Source organism: Agelaius phoeniceus, chromosome 28 (genome assembly GCF_051311805.1).
Source record: "Agelaius phoeniceus isolate bAgePho1 chromosome 28, bAgePho1.hap1, whole genome shotgun sequence".
NCBI classification, from domain to species: Eukaryota; Metazoa; Chordata; class Aves; order Passeriformes; family Icteridae; genus Agelaius; species Agelaius phoeniceus.
In genome coordinates this window covers 2,374,508-2,400,739 of record NC_135292.1, presented here as the reverse complement: position 1 = coordinate 2,400,739, position 26,232 = coordinate 2,374,508, and the positions used below count along the sequence as shown (strand labels likewise).

The 26,232-nt window shown below is 51.0% G+C and overlaps 2 protein-coding genes across 2 annotated transcripts in view; one reads left to right on the top strand and one right to left on the bottom strand.

Annotated features, from left to right (window-relative positions):
- The window catches only part of LOC143696053 (uncharacterized), a 1,205,294-nt gene that overhangs the window by 959,155 nt on the left and 219,907 nt on the right, over nucleotides 1–26,232 (bottom strand). The window lies entirely within an intron of this gene.
- The window catches only part of LOC143696056 (uncharacterized), a 317,065-nt gene continuing 297,728 nt past the window's right edge, over nucleotides 6,896–26,232 (top strand). Inside the window, exons 1-2 of the mRNA XM_077191262.1 lie at nucleotides 6,896–6,947; nucleotides 12,237–12,932. Of these exons, the coding sequence (XP_077047377.1) occupies nucleotides 12,251–12,932 (682 nt within the window). The 5' untranslated portion in view covers nucleotides 6,896–6,947; nucleotides 12,237–12,250. The remainder of the gene's footprint in view (nucleotides 6,948–12,236; nucleotides 12,933–26,232) is intronic.

Below are 26,232 nucleotides of genomic sequence, written 5' to 3'. Positions count from 1 at the left end.
CAGCTGCTGGCTGGGCGGGCGGAGGGGAAAAGCCATGTGGCCGGGAGAGGTAGGCCTGAGCCCGGGGCTGGAAGGGTGGAAGAGAGAGAGAGAGACACCGGGAGCCATCGGGCAGCCCCCCGGGAGACAGAGAGAGAGAGAGAGAGAGCCGGTGCCTGGGACTGTGACCTTGAACCTTGATAAACATGGGCCTGTGCCGGCAGCACGGCTGGGACGGAGAAGAAGGGGGGGTGCAGCCGGCCACTTGTAGGAGCTTTTAACCCCTTTTTGGAGAATGAGAACTTTACAGAACATTGACCTCTCCTAGAAGAGAGATAGAGTGGAAGATGAAGAAGAAATGGGCAAGTGTGAGAAAGGTCTGGGCAAGTGAGAGATGTTGGAAGAATAGAGAAGAATCTTAGTGGGAAGAGATGATGGAGTGGCTTTTGCTGGACTCTTTTTGTACAGCCATGGACAGAACCATGTTCCTTGTGACACAGAGACTGCATCCAGGGGGAGGCAATGCCTCAGGACCAAGAGGGTTCAGTGTTGGTGCCCCTCGGCCCCAGGGGGTGAAATATGGGGGGGACAGGTGTCCCAAAGGAGAGACTGGGCCCTTTTTGGATCGGGACAAAGCATCCTTAAAAAGACAACCCTAGGAGCAGCTCTGGTCCGTGTTCAGTGGTGAGAGCGCTGGACATGAAAGGAAGAGGTCACCATTGGCACAAGAAGGACTCCTTCTCCTCTTGATGAACTGAGGATGGAGTATTCTGAAGGGTGGTGCCAGACTGAGTGTCGATGATTTGGGGGATGTATTGTGTTAGGAATTTGGTGGGGAGGAGGAGGAGATGTATTTGTGAAGTTTTCATTTTCCTTGTGTGTTTCTTTTTTTTTTTTTTCTTTTTTTCCTTTCCCTTGTAGTTTGGTTAATAATTTTTTTTTCCTAAGTGGGAGCCTGCTGTGCTTATTCCTGGTCCCATCTCACAGCAGAAACCAGGGAGAGGGTATTCTCATGGGGGCACTGGCATTGTGCCAGTGTCAAACCATGACACAGTGTAGGGGGTTGTGCTGCTTAAGGGGGAGCCAGGGGCTGCCTCAGCAGTTCCTACTCTCATCTGGTCATTTGGGTTGGCCTTGACATCCCAAGTATGGCTTTGTCAGCCTGAGACGCAGGAGAGGGGTTTCATTCTTCACTTCCATGTATCCACAAGCCCTGGTTTTGACAATAATTCAGAAATTTGGGGAAGAACAGACAAATTAATGAAACAGTGTGGCCAAGCAGATGCAGAGACAAGGAGATGAGCAGCAGGGTGCTGGAAAGGAGCCCTGCTCTGAGGCTGATCCACTCCTCTGTGCCCCTCGGCAAGGTGGGGAAGGGGCTGTAAAGCCCCGTTTGAGCTGAGAGCACGAAGCAACTGCAGTTCTCCCCATCTTCCGAGGGCAGAGAGAAGCGAGCACGGCGCGGAATTGCAAAGCACAGCCCTGCAGCCCCGCGCTGCCCTCTCCCTCTTTCTCCCTGCGCGCAGCCCAGCGGTGGCCACAGGGCAGGGTGACCCCGCCGCCCGCGGCCGCCCGCACCCGGCACAGGCGGCGATCGCCAGCCCCCCGCAGCATCTGGGGCTCAGGCTGCCTCTTGCCGGGCACCTCATCGCTCTCCATCCATGCTGCTGCTCCGGGATGAGCCTGCGGCCGCCCAGAGCAGCATCTGCCCGCGGCAGGAGCAGCGCTGCCGGCCCCGGGCTGCGAGCGGGCGGCCCCGGCCGATGCTTCCCGAGCGGCTGCAGGCGCTTGGAGTGAGAAAGGAATGTTCTTCCTGTGCCGCCCCATCCCCTTTCAGAGCCCTGCGTTTCCCAGCCGGCCGGATGATTCCCTTCCCAATATATTCTTCCCTTCAGCTGTATGTCACTATTTCAGGGGTTTCTCCAGCCTGCAGTAACATAGTCAGTCTTTATGCTGGCTTAGGGGAAACATTTCCCTGCAAGACTCAGAGCTTGAGCTCATCTCCTTGCCCCAGTGAGGGATTCACCTGCAAAGTGCACGCAGACGCCTCTGTGACTTTTTTGGATGCAGCTCTTGGAAGAGGCTGCCCAGAGAAGCTGTGGCTGCCCCGGATCCCTGGGAGTGTCCAAGGCCAGGCTGGAAGGAGCTTGGAGCAATAGGATAGTGGAAGGCGGTGGAATGAATGATCTTTAGTGTCCCTTCCCACCCAAACCATTCTGGGATTCTGTGATTTGTCTCTGCTTAGGCATGTCCATGCGGACACCTGAGGCTTGGGCTTTCATGCCACCCTTTCCCACTGGAGTGGCAGGAAATGGGCTGGCTTGGTGGTCTTTTGAGTGCTGCTGAAATCCAGACACAGCAGCCCTCACCCTGAAGAAAGGCAAGGCTGTTCCATTTCCTTGTTACTGCTGCCAGATTTTGGAGCCTCATTCTCTGCAGCCAGAAGAAGAAACACTTCACCCACTGAGTGGCCAGCACGGAGGGAAGGAGAGCAGCTGTGTGCTGGTGCCTGTCCTCTGCAAGGGGACACACTGTCACCCTGCCCCAGCCCTTGTGAGCCAGTCCCTGCAGAGCTGCTCTGGCCATTGCCACAAGCTCCTGGAGCTTGGTCCAAGGTTTGTTGCAGTGCAATGGAAGGCTAGACGATGGCTTAATAAACTGAAGACCTAAGAAGAATTAAAAAAAATAAATTAGGAAATAAAGAAGAAACAAGCAGCATAAGAAGGGTTTAGGCCAGAGAAGTGATCTTTCCAAAGCTGGGCAAGGAAAGCTTCTTGATTCTGCAGGATCTTAGACTTGTGGATGATAAATGCATTTTTGTTTGGTTCAATTCTGACTTTGGCTTGCAGCATGTGATGATTTTTAACCAAAAATATGCGAGAAACTGCTGCCAGAGCTGCACTTTTGCTATCCTGCACAGGCTCCCCCCAGATCCTCTCTACAACATCACTCTGAGCTCTCAGTAGTGCTGTTTTAGGCATAGAAACATTTGGTGTGTGCAGGTGCTGACAAAAACAGTGGGGAAGTCACAGGCTAGGCTCCAAACACTTGAAAGCTCTGTTTTACAGTGATCACAGTGACCTTCCATGGGTGAGAGACGGGAGGTTTGAACCTCTTCAAAACATCCACTCCAAGTGCAGTTTCCCAAAGAGGAAGATCTTCCCTGGGAGCCTCGCACAGGGTGAAACACTCTCGTTGTAGCTGAGGGCAGAGGTTGTGTTTAAACAGGAGGGTGAGGAGCAGGCTCACTCAGCCATCCCATGTGCATGAAAAGCAGCTCCAGAGCTTCTGGTCTGATTTTTCAGCAGCTCACAGGGCCATGGAGTTGCTGGATGTGTTTTTGTGACCCCCCTCATCCAGGGCATGAGCCCTCTGCTCATTTGGCAGAGAGAGCAAGTGACCAAGGCATCTGGTGGATCTTCAGGGTGAGCTTTGAGAGCAAAGCCCTTGGACACACACACACACAAAGGTGGTGCCTGCCAGCAAAAACCTGGGATTTTTTTCAGTATGGGAAGATACATCCCAGGATTGGCTCATTCCCACAACCTCAGCACAAACTCAGAGCAACACAGGGGAGTCCTCTGAAAAGCATGGGCTTTGCATTTTGGACACCTCTCCAAGCCCATGTGAAGGATTCCCTGGGGAATGTACTCCTGGCTCCATCCATACTGACTGCACAGTCACTCCTGGCCTTGCCACAGCTTGCTTTGTCCAAGTGTGGGTGGCTGTGGCTTTTGTGCCCCAAAGGGGACAGTCCTCCACTTCATAGCTGTGTTTTCTTCACTGAGTGGATTATTTGCTTCACTCCTGAGGTGAAAACCAGCGTGCATAGAAAACAGGCAAAATTGGTTTGGGGAATAAAATCAGGGAATGATGGGGTGGAAAACGGGCAAAAATAGGCAGAAAACTGGCCTGGCAGTATCAATGTAATTCTTAGGGCTAAGAACCAGCAGGTGACAAACAGGTGCCGTTTTTCTGGGATAAAAGGATCCGTGCCACTTCAAATAGCATAAAAACCTTGCCTGTGGCTGGGTCTCCATGGGCTGTGCCTCTCTCCCTTGAAGCCATCCATGCGGGAGTGTGACAGCACCAAGGGCAGTCCCAGGTGTCCCTGTGCCTCGTGTCACTGTCCTTGGCGGGCCAGCTGTCCCCTTTGTGGCCTGGCATGTGGCACGGGGGGCTCAGAGCCCGGCAGGGCCGCGCAGCCGGAGCAGCAGGGCTCCCACCGCCCCGTCCCGCAACGCTTTGTCCTTGGCTGCCGCTCTCGGTGCGCGGACAAAGACCTACGAGCCAACAGGAATCATCCTTTGGAGTCTGCACTGACAGCATGGAGAAACACTGATGGGATCATTTAATAAAATCCACACGGTTTCCTTGGGGAAGCTGAATAAACAGCGCTATCAGGAGCTGCCGCAGCCAGCCCTTGAAGGCCAGCAGTGCGTGCTGCTGGGATCGTGCTCCTTGCACGCGGAGGGAGGCAGGGAGCTGGATCCAAGGGCTCATTAATCAAACGGGAGTTTGGCTCTGCTTTGGCCCACATGGAAGCCGGGATGCTGCACAAACACACCCTTCCCTTTGGCCGTGAGCTGGCCACCTCCTCAGGCCAGCTGCAGGTGAGGGATGCACAGAGGAATGTGTGACGCCTCTTGTTTGCATTCTCCCTCACATCCAGGGAGGAGCCCGGGTCCCTCTGGGGCTGGTCCTGGCTGAGAATCCCCCTTGCTGCTCTTTCTGTGGAGAGCAGCTCAGTTAATCCGTGCCAGCTTCTTCTCCTCCTGCCCACTGTTGTCTGGGGACTGCCAACCCCCCGTCCCTGCTTGACACGTTTGGAGTAAGGCTGGGTGTGGACGTGTTCATGGAATCACAGAATCCCCAAATGGTTCAGGCTGGAAAGGATCTTAAAGCTCATCCAGTCCCACCCCCTGCCACAGGACACCTTCCAGCATCCCAGATTGCTCCAAGCCCATCCAGCCTGGCATGGAACATTTCCAGGGATGGGGCAGCCACAACATCCACACCCACAAATATTAATGAATGTTGGACTTGAGACAGCACCTAAATCCATTCCTCCTTTATTAAGCTGATCCTAAGATGCATTATGATCCAGGGGAATCAAGGAGTTCTCAATGCCTACCCTTGTATCTCCGTTCTTGGAGTCATGTCACTGAGAATTTCAGTGTTTGCTTAAAAACTTTTCTCAGATAAGGTGTGAAGCCTGAGATCACTTTCAAGACTCAAAATTTTGCTCTCAAGAAAATGAGCTTTTAAAAAATGCCGTGGTTTGAGCCAGTGTCACAGTTTCAGGGAGTTTCAGGTGAGGAGTCCACAGCCCCATCAGTGCCAAGCCTTCCCTTCTAAGAACATCTTCCCCCCCTTTTCCTCCTTTCCCACCTTAAAGAAGAAGCTGAGGAAGCTGGAGCCAGTGCTGCTGTTGCCATCACTGCTTCTGGAATTTCCTTGGCAAGTGTGGCTTTTCTGCCATTTCTGTCCCTGCTGACTTCATCCTTTCAGCCCCTCTCCTACTTCTGGAGGTCTTGGTGGGCTCCATCCTCCAAAACCTCAACTGGCCTTTTAGGAAATCTAACATTTCTTCCTGTGAGTCCTCCGTTGAAAGCTTGTGGCCATTGCACCTTTCAGCGAGGCCAAAAACCTCAATTTACATCACTACAACTTACTTCTGACTCCCACAATTAGTTAATCTTGCATTGATGACTGCCCATTCTCAACCATGGGTCTGGTGCTGGGACATTCAGTGCATTCAGACCAAGGGGTCTCCTGACTTTCCTTAGTCTTTGGGTTTGGACTCTGTCCTGGTGCAGTTTTCATCAGATTTGGACCAGAGGGTGCTGGACACTGGAACAGACTCCCCAGGGAATGGTCCCAGCCCCTGTGAATTCAAGGAATGTTTGGACAAGGCTCTCAGACCTGTGGTGGGATGTCCTGCGCAGGGCCATGAGTCAGACTCATGATCCCTGTGAGTCCCTTCCAGCTCAGGATATTCTTGGATTTGTTGGAGTCAGTCGTGGATATGGACAAGACACCTCAGGGTGGATCCCTTTCTCTGCTCTCTGCTATTCTGCTCTTTCCTGGCTATCTCCAAGAAAATTGCTCTGCACTAATATTTTTTTATCAATTGCAGCAGCTTGCTGGGCTTTCTTCTAAATCTTCCAGATGTCTTTGATCAGCCATGCAAAACACTTTTCATTTTCTCCTGAACTTTGCTTTTCTCTTGAATAAAAAGTGCAGCCAGACTTGCTTAAGAGGTTTTCTTGAGGCAGTACCACTTTCCTTTCTGTCTTATGGACCGTGTTTTGCCTTTTAATTTCACCAACGAGACACCTTGGTAGGACAGAGCCAGGTGATTTCCTCATTTGGATCCAGCGGGGCTGGGATTTCCAGCCCTAAACTCCTTGGACTCTGGCACCAAAAATCGATCATAACATCACACAGCAGCTTCTCCCTTTTAAACTTTCTCTGAAATAACCAAAACAGCTCTTAAAATTCCTTTCGCTTACAGCTTACACTGTGGCATGAGTGTCTCATGTCTCGCGACCCCTCCTCGAGACCCCTCTTAGGACCCATCCGCACCCCCCAGGTCCCCCCACAGTGCCCCAGGACCCCTCCCCAGACCCCCCCAAACCCCCGGACCCCTCCCCAAAGCCCCCCCAGACCCCCCGGACCCTCCCCCGCCCCCCCCGATCCCCTCTCAGGCCCCTCCCGCTCCTGTCCCGAGCCCGGGGGGTCCCGGCGGCGGCGGGGAAGGGGGCGCCGCTTCCGGCTCGCCTCTGATTGGCTGGGACGGCGAGGGGGAGGCGGGCCTTGCTGAGGGGATCCGCGCCGTGATTGGTTAGTTCAGGGATGTGCAGCGCGCTGATTGGCTGGTTCGGGGCGGGCCGGGGCGCGCCGCCATTGCTGAGAGCCAGCACACGCGGTGGAGGCGCGAGATTCTGAGGGAGAGCGGAGCTGAGGTGGGGCCGGGGGCAAACTGGGGGGGTTTGGGGCGGGTCTGAGGGGAAATTGGGGATTTTTAGGGGCATCGACGGGAAACACGAGGGTGTGCGGTGGGTTTGGGGGGAATGAGGGGATCTGAGGGGGCTTTGGTGGGTCTGAGGGGGCTTTAGGGAGCTTTGGGGGGAGCTTGAGAGCGTCTGGAGCGTTCTCAGGTGGGTTTAGGGGGAACTGAGGGAATTGGGAGAGTCTGAGGGGATTTTGGGGGATGGCGAGAGGAACTGGGTGGTTGTGAGTGGATCTGGGGGGTTTTGCGGTGGGTCTTGAGAAATTTGGGGGAGTCTGAGGGGGTTTCTTAGGGTTTGGGGGGGATTGAGGGGTCTGAGGGGGATTTGGGGCAGTCTGATCGATTTGGGGTGGTCTCAGGTGGGTCTGGTGTGAATTTTGTGGGGAAATCGGGGGATCTGAGAGTCCTGGGGAGGTTTTGGGGGTCTTCGGGAGGGTTTGGGGGTCCAGCGTGGTCCTGGGCAAACCTTGGGGGGCTCTGGGGGTCCCGGGGGAGATTTGGGGGTCCCGGGGGGTCCCAGGCCCACCCTGAACCGGGGTCTGGGGGTTTCGGGGGGAGGGGGCACTGCAGGGGTTCCCCCCTCCCCCGTTTTTGGGGGGTCTCCCATGGTGCCCCCTCCCCAAAAAGCTCCCAGGGCCCCCTGAAGTGGCTCCTTTCCACCGGCCGGTGCCCCCTGATCCAGGACGGCCCCACTGAGTCTGGGGGGGTTTGTGGGGACTTTGGGGTTCTGAGAGGGTTTTTGGGGATTTGGGGGTGGCTTTTTTGGGAGATTTTCTTGGGAGTTTGGGGGGAATTATTGGGGTTTTTGGGGAGAATTATTGGGTTTTCTGATGGCAATGTGATTTTGGGGGATTTTGTTGATTTGGGGGGTTTTGGATTTTTGGTGTTTTGTTGGGGTTGTGGGAGTTTTTTGGGGGAGATTTATTGGAAATTCTGTGAGTTTTTTTAAATTTTGGTGAGCTCCACTGGGATGTTTGGAGATTCTTTGGGGTTTTGGAGGGTTTTCTTGTAATTTTTGAGGATTTTGTGAAGTTTTAGTGGAATTTTAGGGGGGCTTTGGGGCATTCCCTGGGTGTGGGGAAGGGCAGAAAAGCACCAAAATCTCCTTAAAAGCCGTGAAAGCCCCAATAAAACCCACAAAATCCCAATTAAATCTCTCAAAATCCCATTAGAACACTCTAGAATCCAAATAAAAGCCCACAAAATCCTTTGGAATCCCAAAAACCCCAAAAATCCAAATTAAACTCGGCAAATCCCTCGAAGATGTCCCCAAAATCAGAAAAAATCACAAAAAATCTTCCCCAAGATCCAAAGAAATCCTGGCAACACCCAAAACCCCCCAAATCCCACCAAAAATCCCCAAAACCCCAAATCCCCAATGAATCCCTCTGAATGCCACCACAATTCCAATAAAATGCCCCAAAATCTCCTAAAAATCTCAATAAAACCCCAGGAATTTCTGAGAATCCCAAAAAATCCCAACAAAATCCCAGTAAAACCCCAAAAATTCAAAAAGAGACACAAGAAATTTCAATAAACCCCCAAACTCCCCCAGAAAAACTCCCCCTCAAAATGCCAAGAAAATCCCCCAAAATCCAAACCCCCCAAATCCACAAAACCAGCCACTCCCAGTCAATCCCAGTGTGATTCCAGTCGCTCTCAATGAGATCCCAGTGTAACCCAGCATGGACTCAGCTGCTCTCACTGGGATCCCAGTGTGATCCCAGTTGCTCCCAGCATAATTCCAGATGTTCCCAGTTCCTCCCATGATGATCCCAGTTGCCCCAAGAATAGTCCCAGTCCCTCCCAGCAGGGTCCCAGTCGTGCCCAGTTGCCTCCAGGGCAGATTCAGTTTCCCCCAGCATCGTCCCAGTTGCTCCCAGCATGGTCCCAGCTGTTCCCAGTGTGGTTCCAGTGCCCCCAGGATGGTTAGAGACACTCCCAGTATGTTTTAGTGACCTCAGAATGATCCCAGTCTTTCCCAGTTCCTCCCAGTTTCCTCTGGCATCATCCCAGTTTCCATCTGTTGCTCAAAGGGTGTCCCCAGTTGCTCCCAGGATGATCCCAGTTGCCCCAGTTGTAGTCTCAGTCCTCTCAGCATGGTTCCAGAACCTTCCAGCCGATCCCAGTTGCTCCCAGTGTGTCACATTTTCCTCCCAACATGGGCCCAGTAGCTCCCAGTAAGCCCCAGTCGGGTTCCATTCACGCCCAGTATAATCCCAGTATGAGTGTAGCCACTCCCAGTATGATCCCAGTCCCTTGCAGTCTAATCCCAGTTGCTCCCAGTCACTCCCAGTCTGATGCCAGTGCCCCCAGTGGGATCCCAGTTGCTCCCAGCATGGGCCCAGCTGTTCCCAGTGTGCTTCCATCACTCCCCTATGGTTACAGACACTCCCAGGATGGTCCCAGTTGGACCCAGTTGCCCCTGCTCTAGTCCCAGTCCCTCCCCAGATGATCCCAGTCCCTCCCAGCATGGTCCCACTCACTCCCAGTTGCCCCCAGCGTGGTCCCAGTTCTCCCCAGCATGGTCCCAGTTGTTCCCAGTGTGGTTCCAGTCCCCCCAGGATGGTTACAGACACTCCCAGTATATCCCAGTTGCCCCCAGCATGTCTGCAGTCATTCCCAGGCACTGCCAGTGGCCCCAGTAAGGTGTCAGTTATCCCAGTATGATCCCCCAGTCATGCCCAGTATATCCCAGTTGCCCCCAGCATGCATCCAGTCCTTCCCAGTTCCTCCAGTTGGCTTGCAGCATCATCCCAGTTTCCCTCAGCTGCTCCCAGTAGCCCAAAGTGTGATCCCAGTCGCTCCCTTTCAACCCCAATATGATCCCAGTAAGCTCCAGTTTGATCCCAGTCACATGCCAGCCCTCCCAGTGGGGTCCCAGTATAATCCCAGTTGCTTCCAATCTCTCCCAGTATGGTCCCAGCTGCCTCCAGCATGGTTCCAGTTGCTCCCTAGATCAGCCCAGTCAGTCCCAGTATGATGCCATTTGCTGCCAGCGTGCTCCCAGTTGCTCCCAGTCAGGCCCAGTCTGGGGGATGATGTGCAGGGTGTGCTCCCAGTCACTCTCAGATCCTCCCAGTATTAGTCCAGTCCCTCCCAGTATGATCCAAATATGGCCCCAGTGTGCTCCCAGTCCCTGCCAGTATGAACCAGTTTTGCTCTACATGGTTCCAGTTTCTCTCTTTCACCTTCACTTTTGTTCCAGTCACTCCCAGTATGTCCCAGTGTAGCCCAGTTCCCTCCAGCATCTTTCCAGTTCCTTCCAGTATGATCCCATTTGCTCCCAAGCACTCCCAGTCAGCCTCAGTGTAGTGGCACTCACTGCCAGAATGATCCCAGTCAGCTCCAGCATGATCCCAGTTCACCCCAGTATAAGCGCCACAGTTTCCAATCACCCAGTTCCTCCCAGTTGCTCCTACCATGATCCCAGTTGCTCACAGCTACTCCCAGTCACCCTCAGCATAATCCCAGTCACTCCCAGTATATCCCATTTGCCCCTAACAGGCTCTCAATTGCCTCCTGCAGACTCCTGCTCACTCCCAGTATGATTCCACCCTCCATCAGTGTGATCACAATCTGCCCTGGTACGGCAGTATAATCCCAGTATGATCCCAGTCTGATGTCAGTACAAAGCCAGTACAGCCCCAGTCACTCCCAGTACGATCCCAGTGCAGCCCAGTCCCTGGCAGTGCTGCCACTGCTGGGATCCCCCAGGCCTGTGTGCGTTCCCCCCTGGCGGATGTGCCGAGAGGAGCCCCAAGGGCTGGCAGTGGCCAGGCAGGGTCCCCAGCAAGGCCCAGTTTGGATGTGCAGCCCCCAGTTTGCCCAGTTTGCCTCTCCTTTGGCCCGGGCCGGGTTCCCCCCGCCCGCAGCGGCTGGGAGCAGCCGAGAGCCCCGCGCTGCCCATGCCGACCTGGCCCGGCTCCATCGCCGCTGCTGCCGCGGGCTGCGAGGGCTGCGGGAACGGGGCACCGAGGGTGTGGCTGCTGCTGGGGGAGGAGGAGGAGGGAGGGAAGGGCAGGGATGGAGGGCGAGGAGGAGGCGGGGTAAGGGGGGAGGAGGAGGAAAGGGAGGAGGGATGGAAGGGGAGGGATGAAGGCGGAGAGAGAGCAGCGATGGAAGGAGGAGAAGGAGGTGGGGTTAGGGAGGAGGAGAAGGGATGGAAGGGCAGGGATGGAAGTTGAGAAGCCGGTGGGGATAACAGAGGAGCTGGAGGGGGGATGGAAGAGGACGATGGGAGGAAGAGGAAGAGGAGGGACAAAGGCAGATCAAGGCTGAGCTCAGGGAGCCACGCGGTCTCGAGCCCTGCCTGAATTCGCAGCCCCCACCTGTGGGATCATCGCCCCCCCCCCATGGCTCCGGTGAGCGGGGAGGGGGAGCCCGGCCCGGATATCCCGGGGGGTCCCTGGGTTGGGTTTTTGGGGGGATGTTTGGAGAATGAAGAAGTCCAAGGCTGAGCGGAAAAGGCCCCTCGGGGAGACATCGGGGGGTGGCAGTGGCGGCTGCCGGCAGAGGCAGCCTGGAGGAGCAGAGCCCTGTGTCCCCCAGGAGGCCAAAGTGGGGAGGCCAGAGAGGGGGGAGCGCCGCCATTGGCGGGAGCCTCAAGAGCCTGGAGAGGGGCAGGGGGGACTCCTTGGAGCTGCTGCAGCGCAGAGCAGAGAATGAGAGGAGAAGGGAGCCCGGGAGCCCAAACAGCCCCGGCATCCCGAAATGGGGAGAGCCAAGAGGGGGGAGCTTTTTAGCATTGCTGGCACTGCCAGCAGCCTGGGCAGGGCAGGCACCCAGGAGAAGGGGGACCCCCAATCCAAGTTTGACCCCAGCAGCTGGGACAGGGGGGAACCCCTGAACACCAGAGGGGAGGGACCAGGGATGGGGAACTCCTGGAAGGCTTTTTCAGGGCTGAATCTTGGTGTTTGGGAGGGTTTTCTGGAGCCCACATGGCCGGTGACTTGTAGAGATGGACTTGGGTGGGGGGACCTTCAAACTCCAGGTGCTCATCCCTTGTTTTCTCCAAACCAGGATTTCACATTGCCAACCCCTGTGAGGCTGTGAGGAAGAGGAAGATGCTCTGGGACACTGAGGCAGGTGAGGAGGAAGTCAGTGCCCCTTTCCCCTCTGTGCTGCTCCATCTCCCAGCCCAGCAGGGCCCCCGGCTGCAGCACAGCCCTGGGGGGATCTCGTTGCCCTTGCCTGTGGCACGGAGGCAAATCCCATGCTGTCCTTGTCCTTCCTCGCCCAGAGCAGGAGCTGAGCATGGAGAGCAGGGAGGACAAATGCCCGCGGCAGAACCTGGTGGCAGAGGCCGTTTTGAGCGGCTCCACGGCGCAGGAAGCCAACGGGGAGGAAAAGGCCCGGAGATGCCGCACGAGGAGGGGCTGCAAACGCAGATGGCGGGGATGTGAGGGGGAAAGAGCCAGCCTGGGCCGGGAAGGCGGCCGGAGATGGAGCCAGAGCTCGGAGCTGGTGCTCCATGAGCAGCTCCATGATGGGGAGAAGCCCCACACATGCATGGAGTGTGGGAAGAGCTTCAGGTGGAACTCCGAGCTGATCAAGCACCAGAGGACCCACACTGGGGAACGGCCCTACGAGTGTGTGGAGTGTGGGAAGAGCTTCAGCTGGAGCTCCCACCTGATCAGGCACCAGAGGACCCACACTGGGGAGAGGCCCTACGAGTGTGTGGAGTGTGGGAAGAGCTTCAGCTGGAGCTCCCACCTGATCAGGCACCAGAGGACCCACACTGGGGAGAGGCCCTATGAGTGCTCCAAGTGTGGGAAGAGGTTTCAGACCAGCTCCAGTCTCCTCCAGCACTATCAGAGTCACACAGAGGAGAGGCCCTTCCAATGCCCCGACTGCGGGAAGGGATTCCAGCGTAACTCCACCCTCGTCACCCATCGGCGCATCCACACTGGGGAGAGGCCCTACGAGTGTGATAAATGCAGGAAGAGGTTTCAGACCAGCTCCAAGCTCCTCCGGCACTATTGGATTCACACAGAGGAGAGGCCATTCCAATGCCCCGACTGTGGGAAGGGATTCCAGCGCAACTCCCACCTCGTCAGGCACCGGCGCATCCACACTGGGGAGAGGCCCTACGAGTGTCCCCAGTGTGGGAAGAGCTTCTCCTGCAGCTCTACCTTGACCCAACACCAACGGAGGCACCGGTAAGGGAAGCCCTGCGAGTGCCCCGAGTGCGGGAAGAGCTTCGTGCGCTGCTGCAGCTCCATCCCCCACTGGAGGAGGCACTTTGGGCACAGCCCTGGTCACTCACATTCCCTGTGATCCATGTTGGGAACACACCTGGCTGCTTCTCCTTTGGTTTGGCCTGAATTTTTTTCTCTTCTCCATCTCTCTGTCCTCCAAAAGTCCATTGGGATGGAACAGTCCCCTCAAAACCACTCAAATTCCACTGAAAATAACTGAATTTTAACCCGAAAGGGCTCAATTCCACCTCAGATTGCTTGTTCCTTCCTCAAAAAACTCAATCCCAGGCCAAACTCACTCCATTCCACAGCTGTCAAGTTGAGATGGAGTTGGAAGGAGATTGGGAGAAGTGGGATCCCAATTTGGAGCAATGGGATGGGGATTGTGTGGGGCTGGGTGTGTGGGATGTATTTGATAGCAAATAAAACTTTCAGAGTTACTGATTCTGTCCCGTTCATTTTCAGTCAGTTCTGTTTGCCGAGTGCCACCTTCTCAGCTGATTCAATTCCTATAAAAATCCCATTTTTTAAATCATCTAACCCAAACAATCCAAAAACCAATATCAAAATAAAACCACCTGCACACAATTAATGTTTTAAAAATAATTTTAATTTTTCAAGAGTACTTAAGGATGTTATTAAAGTTTAATTGTTTGGTTGAAATGTCTGAGAAATTGTAGTGGTGTTTGGTTTTGTGTTTAGTATATTTGTGATATGAATTGTTTAACTAAGAGGTGTTAGATTGCATGGTAGTTTCTTTAGATATTTTTATCTAAAGTACATTAGTCATCGAGTTAAAATTTTCAAAAGGTATTTCTTGATATATAATTTGTTTATTTATATGCATTGGTAATATTATAGTAATAGTTATTGTTGGTTTGAGTTGAATCATTGTTGGAGTAGAATCATTGTAAAGAAGAGTTGAGATTTTTATATTTCATTTTTATTATAATTTATTTAATTTCAATTATTATTTCTTTGTTTATAGTTTTATTGCAATTTGTTGCGGGGATAGGAAGGAAGTTCAAGGGCAGGAACATTTTTTCCTGGCTGGGAACTGGAATTCCAGACCCTGGGAGTGTGTGCAGGACCCCCCAGACTGGGATCAAAGATGGGCTGGGATCAAATATGGGCTGGGATCACCTGGACTGGGATCACCTGGACTGGGATCACCTGGACTGGGATCACAAGGATGGGGATCCTGTGAATCAGAACCCTCCAGACCAGGATACCTGGAGTGGGATCAAATATGGACTGGGACTGTATGGACTGGGATCCCAGGGACTGGGACCATATGGATCAGGACCACGCAGACTGGGATCAAATATGGGCTGGGACTGTTTTTTAAAGTAACTTTGTTCTATAGTTTTTATTTCTGTTGTTAATTAAGCTCAGTGAAATGGCTGCTTGTGTTAAACTGCCTGCTTGGATGGGATAACATCCAATGCACCCAGGATGAGGACACCTGTACAGATCTGCCAACTATCAGCACTCCCCGTCTGAAGGCAGAGTGCACCAAGGCCCAAAAACTGGAGGCGATAAAGAGAATGGACTAAAACCACAGCCAAGGAATCTCCATGCTCTAAAAAGGCAGATCCAGGGCAGAGCCATGCTAAACAGTTCTTGGAAGATGTAAACTGGGTGCATCTTGGCACTCAGCCAGGAGCACCCTGTTACCTTCAGGGATCCCCTGAAATACCTTTCCCCTTACATCAGCCTGGTGCATATTCACAGACCCTCATGCACAGCAACTGGGAAGGGTTTAACACTTTACTGGGTATATTAGCGTTCAGAAACACATAATCACCAGAATGATTATATGCAGGTGCTTTTATTGAAGAGCTCTGGGTGTCAGGGGTACCAACCCAAATCTGACTCCGACATGGGTTTGGGATGAACATGTTTTTATATTCTATTGTTATATAACTTTCATGTTAATGATTAAACTTCAATTGTTCTATTGTATACATAGATTTCAGCCAAGCATGGGCTCCTTGTCGCCCCCCTCAAACTTCTAACATAGTTTCTCATGATTCTTCTTATGATTAAACAATAATTATATTTAATTACTAAACAATCATCACATCTAACAATTATATAATTTATCATGTTCTGCTTACGCAGGTGCGATTTCACATGATCTGGCAAGCACAAAGCCTAACATTTTCAGAGTCTATTTTTGACATTTTTCCAGGGCCCCACTATCATTCTCCCCCCTTTGAAAGCATTTTCACTTCACTATAGGTGTAAATGTTTTCACTTGATACAGGCCTTTATTTCTCAATTTATTCTTGACGTTCTTCAAGTCCATGGTTGATGTAAACGTTGTCGTGGATGCTGTCACGAACTGGAGAACCAGAAGATGGTGGGCGTGGATCTCGTGTCAGTGCCTTTATTATCTTCTGGTTCCAGGATGTTTTCTTCTGTATCTCTCCTTTTAAGATGCTGTGAACTAACCAAATTGCTAAGAATACAATTAGTAAGATTATCACACTCTCAATGATAGATTTAATCCATGAACTCACATTCCACCCTAACCCTTTAAAGATTTTGCCTAGCCAGGTCGTAGTCAAATCCTTTTGCTCTTCTTGTGCTTCATGCTCTCTTTGTTTCAACTGATTGATGTCACATTCTACATCTGCAGTTACATTTGGGATGTGAACGCAGCAATGACCAACTTGTGCCTTTAAAAATCCACATACTCCATGCTCTTTCAGGAGTAACAAATCTAAGGCTAATCGATTTTGTAAAGTCATTTTTGTGGTGGCTTGTAATTGTACGTTTAATTCTTTAAATCCTTCCCGGGTGACTCTTGCCAGTCTATCTACCTGACCTGTAAGTTTGTACAGCATCTCCCTACTCTGATAGTTTGCTGTCGGACCAAGCAAAGACTCTCGGGCCCACCCAAATTTCACTCCACCAGAGGGTTCTTGCCAAGTGTCATCTGGATTTTCATTGTCTAGAACTTCTCGTCTTGCTCTTATCTGCACAAGTTCATGTTTTCCATTAAATGGGGACTTTTTCCAAATTGGACATGAGGTTGGGAGGCCTAAAGTAATTTCCTTTACTTTCCCATCTACAGGCAGATGTGTTGTCCAGGTGCCATCGCTTGCTGCCCATACAAATTGTCCTGGACCTCAGACTGTACTCCTGGTACATCCTACAACTGCTTTATAATTCCCTCTGCCTTGTTTATGTTTGATCCCTCTGCAAGCACAGCCAGTTTGTAGGGCTATTACCAGAGGTGGCATCTGCTTTATCTCTGCATCATCAGAAGTGCAGTCATAAGTTTTATTACATGCCCACCACCTTACTTTGTCTGCCCTCGTTCTGCTACTGGTGGCAGTGTTTGTTACTGCTGGATCTGTTTCATTCTCGGGGCCTTCCCACTTAATGCACCAAGGGGTGTTTGACATACATTGGAATCTTTGAAGGATACTCACAGACCACGCACTGTCCCAAGGCTCTGCCTGATCTTTCTGATCCTTGGCCTCACACTTCCATACCAGAGTGGTTTCTGTAACATTTTCTGTAATCTTTTTATAGTGTGGCAAATAGCATTGCCATTGTGTGATGCCTCCTGATTCTCCCATAGGGGTTCCTAGTGTGCCAGCACTTAGAATACAGTCTTTCTGGCCCATGGGTTTCATCCATGTTCCTATTTTCTCCCAAGTTTCCTTGACTACTTGCCTCGACTCGGGTACCTGTTTGCATGCAATTGTTTTGTTCTTTTGTATTTCAGGTAGTTTTGATGTTGTGATTCCCCAATTTACTGGATCTCCTGCTGCCCTTTGGTATTGGTATACAGGCAGTTATTCTACAGGTGTTTTGCATTTTGGCAAAGTCTTTGACTAATCCAATCATTACATTCTTAGCCCAAACTGCATTAGAAACCTTTATCCCCTGTGTTTCTGCTTGTACCTCTCTCTTCATTCTAGAATGAAAAGTGTTTAGTTGATCTTTTTGCATTCCACATCCCAAAGACATTAATGACCATACCATTGGCACAATTACTGATAGCATTCTCAAAGTAATTACACACATCTTATCTGCAGCCTTGTTGGTTCCACAGTTTACACAGTCCGTGATCCAGGATGGATTTTCTTCACTCGGGTGTAGTGAATCCAGGGGTCCACGCCGGCTACTTTGGCTGCTGTAAAGGTGGTCAGCAGTACCTGGTGGGGCCCACTCCACTTTTCTTTCAGTGGTTCTTCGTTCCAGTTCTTGATGTACACCTCGTCTCCTGGATGTATGTTATGAACTGGGCTCTCGAGAGTCAGCGGTCTATTCCACACGAGGATGCTCCGGAGCCGAGCTAAAGTTTTCCCGAGAGACAGAACATAATTATACACTTCCTGCTTTCCTGTGACGTGCACATTAGGGTTAGGCTCAGGAGATTCATATGGTTTCCCATGCAATATCTCATAAGGACTGACTGACATCCCACTCCTAGGCTTTATCCGAATCCTCAACAGTGCTATTGGCAAAGCCTGGGGCCACTGCAATGTGGCTTCTTGGCATATTTTACTGATTTGCCTCTTTAGTGTCTGATTCATCCTCTCTACCTGTCCACTTGACTGGGGTCTCCACGGTGTGTGGAGTTCCCAAGTTATCCCCAGCAATCTACTTACCTCTCTTACTACTGTAGCTATGAAATGGGGCCCCCTATCTGATGATACCCTAGGGGTACCCCGAACCTGGGAATAATCTCCTGTAGTAACCACTTTACTGTTTCCTTTGCTTGGTTGGTGCGACAGGGAAGGGCTTCTGGCCACCCAGAGAATGTGTCAACCCCCACCAACAGGTATTTGTATCCTCGAGTTCTTGGCAAGTCTACAAAATCTACCTGCCAGTAGTCTCCTGGCTCTATTCCTATCCGAATTCTTCCTAGCTGTGCCTGCCGCCAGCCACTGGGTTGTTTTTCAAGCAGATATCACATTTTGACATTACTGATTTTGCATTGTTAACATCCGTACCAAAATTTAACTCTGCTTTAGCAATTTTACCAATGCCTTTGCTCCCCCGTGACATTCGTTATGTTTAATTTGTAGAACTTCTCTCATTATCAAGGGGGTACCACTATCTGTCCTTGTGCAGTCACATACCATCCCTCTGAATTCTTTTGTGCATTTAGCAAACGTGCCAGTCTCTCATCTTCTACTGAATATTTTGGTTCTGGAGGCAAATTGAATTGGGATACATTAAGCTTTAAAGGTATCAATGCCATTGTTGTTTGCACCTCTCGAGCAACCTGTCGGGCTGCCCAGTCTGCCTTTCGATTTCCCTCACAGATTTTGGAGTTTCCTGATTGCTGTGTTTTACAGTGTATGATTGCCACTTGTTCAGGTTTTTGTACTGCCTTTATCAATTGCAGGACTGCATCCTGATGTTTAATGTGCATACCCAGAGAAGGACAATAGTCCTCTTTCTTTCCACAGTGCTCTGTGTACATGCACCACTCCAAAAGCATATTTTGAGTCAGTCCAGATATTTATCCTTTTCCCTTCACTTAATTCTAGTGCCCTGGTTAAAGCAACCAGTTCTGCCTTCTGGGCAGATGTATTTGGTGGTAATGCCTTTGCCTCCACTGCTGTACTGACTGTTGTTACCACATACCCAGCGTATCTGGTTCCATTTTCCACGAAGCTGCTCCCATCTGTAAACAGCTCCCACTCTGGCTGCTCTAGTGGGACGTCTTTCAGGTCTTCTCTTGCTGAGTAGGTGTACTCTATTACCTCCACACAGTCATGCTCTAAATGGGCCTTCTTCACTTGTGGTACCTAGGAACAAAGCTGGATTCAAAAGGTTAGTTGTTTTTAATGTGACATCACCCTGCTCAGTCAGGACTACCTGGAATTTCATCATCCTGCTTGGGGATAGCCAATGGTCCCCTTCTGCTCTAAGACAGTGGTTACCATGTGTGGTACATTGACATCTATGTGCCTTCCCATCGTGAGCTTCCTGGCTTCTTGTATCAGCATCACAGTGGCTGCGACTGCCCGCAGACATGGAGGCCACCCGGCACTTATGCTGTCAAGTTGTTTGGAAAAGTAGCCCAGCGGCCTTTTCCAGCTTCCCAGACCTTGGGTCAGGACTCCTAGTGCTAGGCGCAGCCTTTCATGGACAAACAGCTGAAAATCTTTCGACAAATCAGGTAATGCTAATGCTGGAGCAGTTGTCAGTGCTTCCTTTAATTTTAGGAAGGCTTCTTTCTGTGGCTTGCCCCAGGTGAATGGCTGCATCTTCTGAGCTTCACACAGGGGTTTCGCAATCCGTCCATAGTCCATGATCCACAGGCGACACCATCCTGCCATCCCGAGGAAGACTCACAGCTCATGTAGATTCTGGGGCTCTGGAATAGCACAAATAGCTTGGATACGGTTAGTGCCTAGTTTTCATTTGCCCTTGTGAAATTTCACATCCCAGGTAGATCACAGTCTGTTGGGCAATTTGTGCCTTTCCTCTGGATACTTTATAACCTCCCATTCCCAGGGAATATAAAATCTCAATGGTTACCTTTATACAGGTTGCTTTTCTTCTGTAGCTATTAGTATATCATCAACATACTGCAACAACAGGTATTGGTCTCTTGGTACTTGCCCACTCTCGGTCCAAATCTCCAGCTCCTTTGCCAGTTGGTTTCCGAATAGGGTCGGCAAGTTCTTATATCGTGTGCAGGTGAGCTGGGTCTTTCTCCCATTCCCTGGGTTTTCCCACTCACAGGCAAACAGTTTCCTACTTTCTTTGTCAAGGGGGATGCAGAAAAAGGCATCTTTTAAATCAATTACACTAAACCACTTGTATATCTCTTTTACGGATGTTAGCAATGTGTAGGGATTTGTTACCACTGTAGAAATGTCCTTTGTTATTTTATTTATTGCTCTCAAATCCTGCACTAATCTATATTCGCCATTTGGCTTCTTTACTGGAAATATTGGTGTATTAAATTCTGATTCACATTCTTCTAAAATTTGGTATTTCAAGAATTTCTCAATAATCTTTACTTATTCCTTGCCATGCTTCTGGTTTTAGGGGATAGTGTTTGACTTGTACAGCCCTCGCCCCTTCTTTTAACTCTACATGCACTGGTTGTGCCAATTTAGATTTCCCTGGTATATCTGTCTCCCATACAGAGGGAATCACTGCATCTCCTACCTCCCTAGGGATAGAGGGAACAGGTTTTTCTTTGATCATTAAAATCTGTCCCATCTTTGATTCAGATATTTTCATTATAAGCTCTCCATTTTCAAAGGTTATTACCGCATCAAGTTCGCTAGCAAATCTCTCCCTAAAAGCGGAATTGGACACTCAGGTACGTATAGGAATTTGTGTGTTATAACTTTGTTCCCAAAACACAAATCTAGGGGTTGCAAGAATGGCCGTTTTTCCTCTTTCCCTGTAGCGCCGACTATTGTTGTTTGCTTGTCCCCAATTTGTCCTTGCAAATCATTCAATACCAAGTAAGTAGCTCCTCTATCTATTAGAAATTTGACCTCTTTATGTCCTAATTGTTTATTTATAACAGGTTCCTTAACTTGTTCTACTGGCTCTATGTCTAGTCAGCTGGTATACTCCCCCAAAACCATCCCCTTGGTAACCTGCTGGCACTGATTGCCCTGGTGAAACTGGTTGTTCAAGTCTGGACATTGTCTCTTCCTGCTGAACTTCATATAGTTTAGACCAATTTATAGTTTTGGGCACAGCATTCTGAACTCCTATTTGGATCCACTCTTGATATTTCCATAGTCTCCCCATATCGCAAAATAAATTAGGGTCCCAATTTGGATCCTCAATTGGGAAATTCTCATCTCAATTCCCTGTTACGAGTCCATTTCTGATGTCCTCTCTTACCCTTTCTTTGTCTGCCTTAAGTACCATCTCTTTCTCAGTAGAATCCATCAAAGTATCTAATATTAATATATTAGTTATATTAAGATACTATATATAATTATATATATATATAAAAATACATATATAATATATTAATATACATATTATTGTATGTCATCCCAGTCAGGATTTTGAGTTTTTTATAACCATTTTTAATACTCATGCCATTTTATCAGGATTTTCTCTATGAATTCTGGCTGATTGTTTCCAAATATCTAAATCTGCAGGAGAGAAAGGCACTTTTATAAATACTGGCCCTTCCACTCCTACACTTTGTCGCAAGGGGGCAATTACAATCCGTTTTTCTCTGCCTATGTCTTTTCTATCCATAACTGGGGCAAGGTTAGACCGACTCCTGGTTCTGGGGGCTACCCCATCATTGATTCTCTCTCTCTCCTTTCTACCACAGTTAGGTTTTGCTCATCTTCCGAGGAAGAGAGATCAGGTGACGATGGGAGAGGAGAATAAAGAGGGAAGGGTGTACTAGACGAGACAGGTTCAGGACTAGGTGGGGTAGGAGCAGGCAGTGGGATAGGGACAGATGGAACAGGTGGGATAGGGTTAGGTTCTCTTGTTCCTATTGGAGCTACCTGTAAATCAATATCTGTCTAATTTTCCCTACTCAGGCTTTCTTTCAACGCCAAGTTTTCTAAACAACGTTCCTCACAAACCCCACACTTATTGCTTGCAGTTGTTTTAACCATCATTAATCCACATTCATCCTGCCATTCTGGCTTTTCCCATAAATAGAAAAACAAATCAACATACGGAACGTCATCCCATTTTCCTTCTTGTTTACAAAATGACATTAACTGCGAAATAGTGTTATATTGCAGAGTCCCGTATTTTGGCCATTTTTCACCATTCTCCAAGGCATATCCTGGCCACCATGTATTACAATAATCAATCAACTTAGCTTTACGTAATTCTTCCCCAAAATTCCCCTGTTTCCAATGTGCTAGTAAGCACCCCAAAGGAGAACTTTGCGGGATAGAGGTGTTGCCGCCCAAAATCCCTTTCAGTTTCTCCATTCCAAATATACCACAAATTGCCGAACCCGCAACGCTCTCGCGATTGTCTTATGGAACGGCGCCTGGGCTTGTACCAGCAGGAATTCCTTTAGCCCAACCAAGCGTAGCTTTCGCTGCGTCTCATTGGCAGGCACCCAAACCAAAGTAAAAAGCACCTTACCTTTCTCCCGGGGACGTGGCGAGCGGCAGAAGCGGTTGCGGCCGATCGAGCTCCCCGAGAATCCCTCGGTGCCGGCTGGAGCGCGGTCGAGTCGCGAAACTCGCTCAGCAGCACCCGCAGGGTCCCATCCGGGGTCACCAAAATGTTAGCGTTCAGAAACACATAATCACATCAGCGATTATATGCGGTGCTTTTTATTCAAGAGCTCTGGGAATCAGGGTAGTTTCCACCCAAATCTGATTCCGACCACACATTCGAGGTGAACGTGTTTTATCCTCTATCATTACATAACTTTCATGTAATTATTAAACTTATATTGTTCTATTGTATGGACAGATTTCAGCTAAACATAGCCCCCTTTAAATTTCCAAAAGAGTTTCTCACGATTCTTCTTATGGTTATGTAATAATTACATTTAATTACTAAACAATCACCACATCTAACAATGATATCTTTTATCATACTGCTTACGCAGGTGCAGTGACCTGAGAAAACACAAAGCCCAATATTTGCAAAGACGATTTTTAACATTTTCCAGGGCTCCACTATCACTTTTATTTCTTGTGGGAAAAAACCCTCCATCTGAACCAGGCACTCATGGCCAAAATTGGGCAACTACCTCTGGAATTCCTTATATCCAAGGATAGCTCCCAGACAAAAGCTGCCAGCACTGACAAGTCTGGCTGGCCTTGGCTTCCTGAGGACTGGCCCTCATCTGCCTCTGAAACACTGGGGCTGGGTGCTTCCTTATAAAAAGAGCTCTTCTTCCTGTCCAGGCACCCACAGCCAAAAATGAGATTGCACCTCCAAAATGCCCAATGTCCAAGGAAAGCCCCTAGACAAAAGATGCCAGGAGAGACAGGGCTGGCTGGCTTGGCCTGAGGGTGGCCACCTCTCATCTTCTTCCTAAACACTTGGACTTTGTGCTTTACTTTCCTATGGGCAAAAACACCCATCTTGACCATGGCCAAAACTGGGATTCCCCCTCCAAAACACTGTACATCCAAGGATTGCTCCCAGGTGAAAGCTGCCAGGACAGACAGGTCTGGCTGCCCTTGGCTCCTGGGGGTGCCTCTCCCCTGCTGTCCAAACACTGGGGCTGGGTGCTTTCCTTCCTATGGAAAAGAACCGTCCTTCTTATCCATGCAGAAACGGACGAAATTGGGGTTCCACCTCCCAAATTCCCGATATCCAAGGGTTGCTTTCAGACAAAAGCTGCCAGGACAGAGAGGTCTGGCTGGCCTTGGCCTCTGATGGCCGCCTTTCATCTGCCCCTGAGACACCAGCGGTGTTCTGTGCTTTCCTTCCTATGGAAAAGAACCATCCTTCTCCTCCAGAGTCCATGTCTGAAATTGGGATTCCACCTCTGAAATTCTCAATATCCAAGGGTTGCTCCCAGGCAAAATCTGCCAGTACCGTCAAGGCTGCCTGGCCTTGGCCTCTGGTGGCTGCGCCTGCAACAGTGGGGCTGGGTTCTTTCCTTTCCATGGAGATCCCTGGGACACTGTGGGGACCTCATGGAACCAAGGGGATCATTGTGGCACCACTGGAGCCCATGGAACCAAGGGGATCATTGTGGCACCACTGGAGCCCAGGGAACCAAGGGGATCATTGTGGCCCCACTGGAGCCCAGGGAACCAAGGGGATCATTGTGGCCCCACTGGAGCCCATGGAACCAAGGGGATCATTGTGGCACCACTGGAGCCCAGGGAATCAAGGGGATCATTGTGGCACCACTGGAGCCCATGGAACCAAGGGGATCATTGTGGCCCCACTGGAGCCCAGGGAACCAAGGGGATCATTGTGGCCCCACTGGAGCCCATGGAACCAAGGGGATCATTGTGGCACCACTGGAGCCCATGGAACCAAGGGGCCATGGTGACACAGAGGGGCTCCATGGACCCAGAGACCATTGTGGCTCTGTGGGGCCTGATGGAACCATGGAGACCATTCCAACCTTCAGGGCCTGGTGTCACCAAGGGGGCATTATGACACCTCAGGGCCCCATGGAAGCAAGGGACCATTGGGACACTGTGGGACCCCATGGAACCCAGGGAACATGGAACAGCTCTGGCTGGCTTGGCCTCCCAGGGGCCACCTGACAGCTCTGGCTGATCTTGGGGTGTCAAGGGCTGCCTCTCATCAGCTCCTGGAGCACTGGGGCTCTCTGCTTTCCTTGCTATGGAAAAGAGCTGTCTGACTTTTCAGATGCCCATTGCCAAAACGGGTACTCTGCCTAAAATAATTTCCTCTATGCAAGGGTATCTCACCAAACAAAACCTGCCAGGTCTGGCTGGCCTTGGCCTCTGGTGGTCACGTCTCATCTGTCCCTGAAACAGAGGGGCTCTGTTCCTTCATTCCTATGGAAAAGAACCAGCCTTCTTGTCCAGGGACCATGGCCAAAATTAGAATTTGGCCTCCCAAATTCTGTATATCCAAGGATTGCTCCCAGACAAAAGTAGCCAGGACAGACAGGTCGGGCTGGCCCTGTCCTCTGGTGATTTCTTTAGACACTGAGCTGAATGTTTTCATTTGGAAACACCTTGGAGAGGGCCCAGAGATGTCCCAAGGAGGGGTTTGGAGGCCTTGGGAACATGAGCACTGTATAGGGACAAAGGAGCTCTGTGCTCAGTGGGGTGGAGACTGAGGACAGTGCAGCAGAGCCATGAGAGTGTTTAAAGAGCAATTTCAGGGATGGTGGATCCTTTTGCCATAGTGGAAAACAGCCAGAGAGAGAAAGAATTAACGCCAAGGGCAGCTGGGGAGGCCCAGAGTGGCATGAGGAGAAAGGAATTTCCCTGTCAGGGCAGGGCTGTGGTGCAGCAGGTCCCCAGCAGGAGCCTGGAGCAGCCCCAGGCTTTGTGTGGGCAGGCAGGGGCAGGCAGGAGGCAGAGCTGTCAGCAAAGGAAGGGCCCAGCCAGGTGGGGCAGCCGGGGGATGCCCAGAGCCTGCAGGGACAGAGGCCAGGGCAGGGACACCGTGGGACAGCCTGGGCTGCACAGGGCACAGGGATGGGCAGCAGCTGCAAGACAGCCCTGACAGAGCCAACCTGGGCAGCACTTTGGCCATGGCTGCTGGCCCTGGGCCTGAGCCAGGAGGGGACAAGTGACCCTTGCAGGCCTGGGGCCTCATTGCCTCCTTGTCCCTGCTCAGCAGCCTGGCAGGGGCCGCCCCACGCTCCTGCCCTTGGCATTGCCCATCCCCACATGCCAGGGCCCATCCCGGGAAGAGCCCTGAGCAAGGAGGCAGGGACAGGATCTGCCTGGCCAGGCCCTGGGGCTCAGCATTCTCCACCAATGGACGGCCACAAAGAGTTACCTGACAGACTTTGGGTGGGGCTAGGATTACCTGGTGCAACACCAAAAGTCTAAAAGGAGGAGCAGCCAATTTGTGAAGGAGCCATGTGGCTGATAGCCACGGGGTGGGGAAGGGCTCCCAGTGCTGTGATTTCTCCTGTTTCAGTCCTTTGTTGTCATTTTTTTCAAGGTTGAATCACCCTTAACATTTTAAAAGTAGCGGTCATTTCTCACAGACAGCAAGGCCTCAGGGCGCCCAGGAGAGCGGCGTGACAATGACACCTTGGGGAACCAAGTGTCACCTGCAAACACAACGGGGCCTCATGGAAGCCAGGGGCCACTTGGATATTGCCAGGGCAGGTGGAACTCAGTGTCCATTGTGACACAGCACAGCCTCGTGGAACTCAGCAGAGCATTGGGACAGCCTGGAATCTCATGGAGCCAAGGCTCTGCTTTGGCAAAGTGGGGCCCACAGGACACAGGTGCCACTGGGACATTGCCAGCTCTTGTGGAACCCAGTGTCCACTGTGACACAGCAGAACCTCATGGAAACATGGGGGCCACTGTGACGCAATGGAATCCCATGGAAGCAAGTGTCAGTTGTGAACGCAGCAGGGCCTCACAGAACCCAGGGGCAACGGGGACCGTGCTGTGGCTCGTG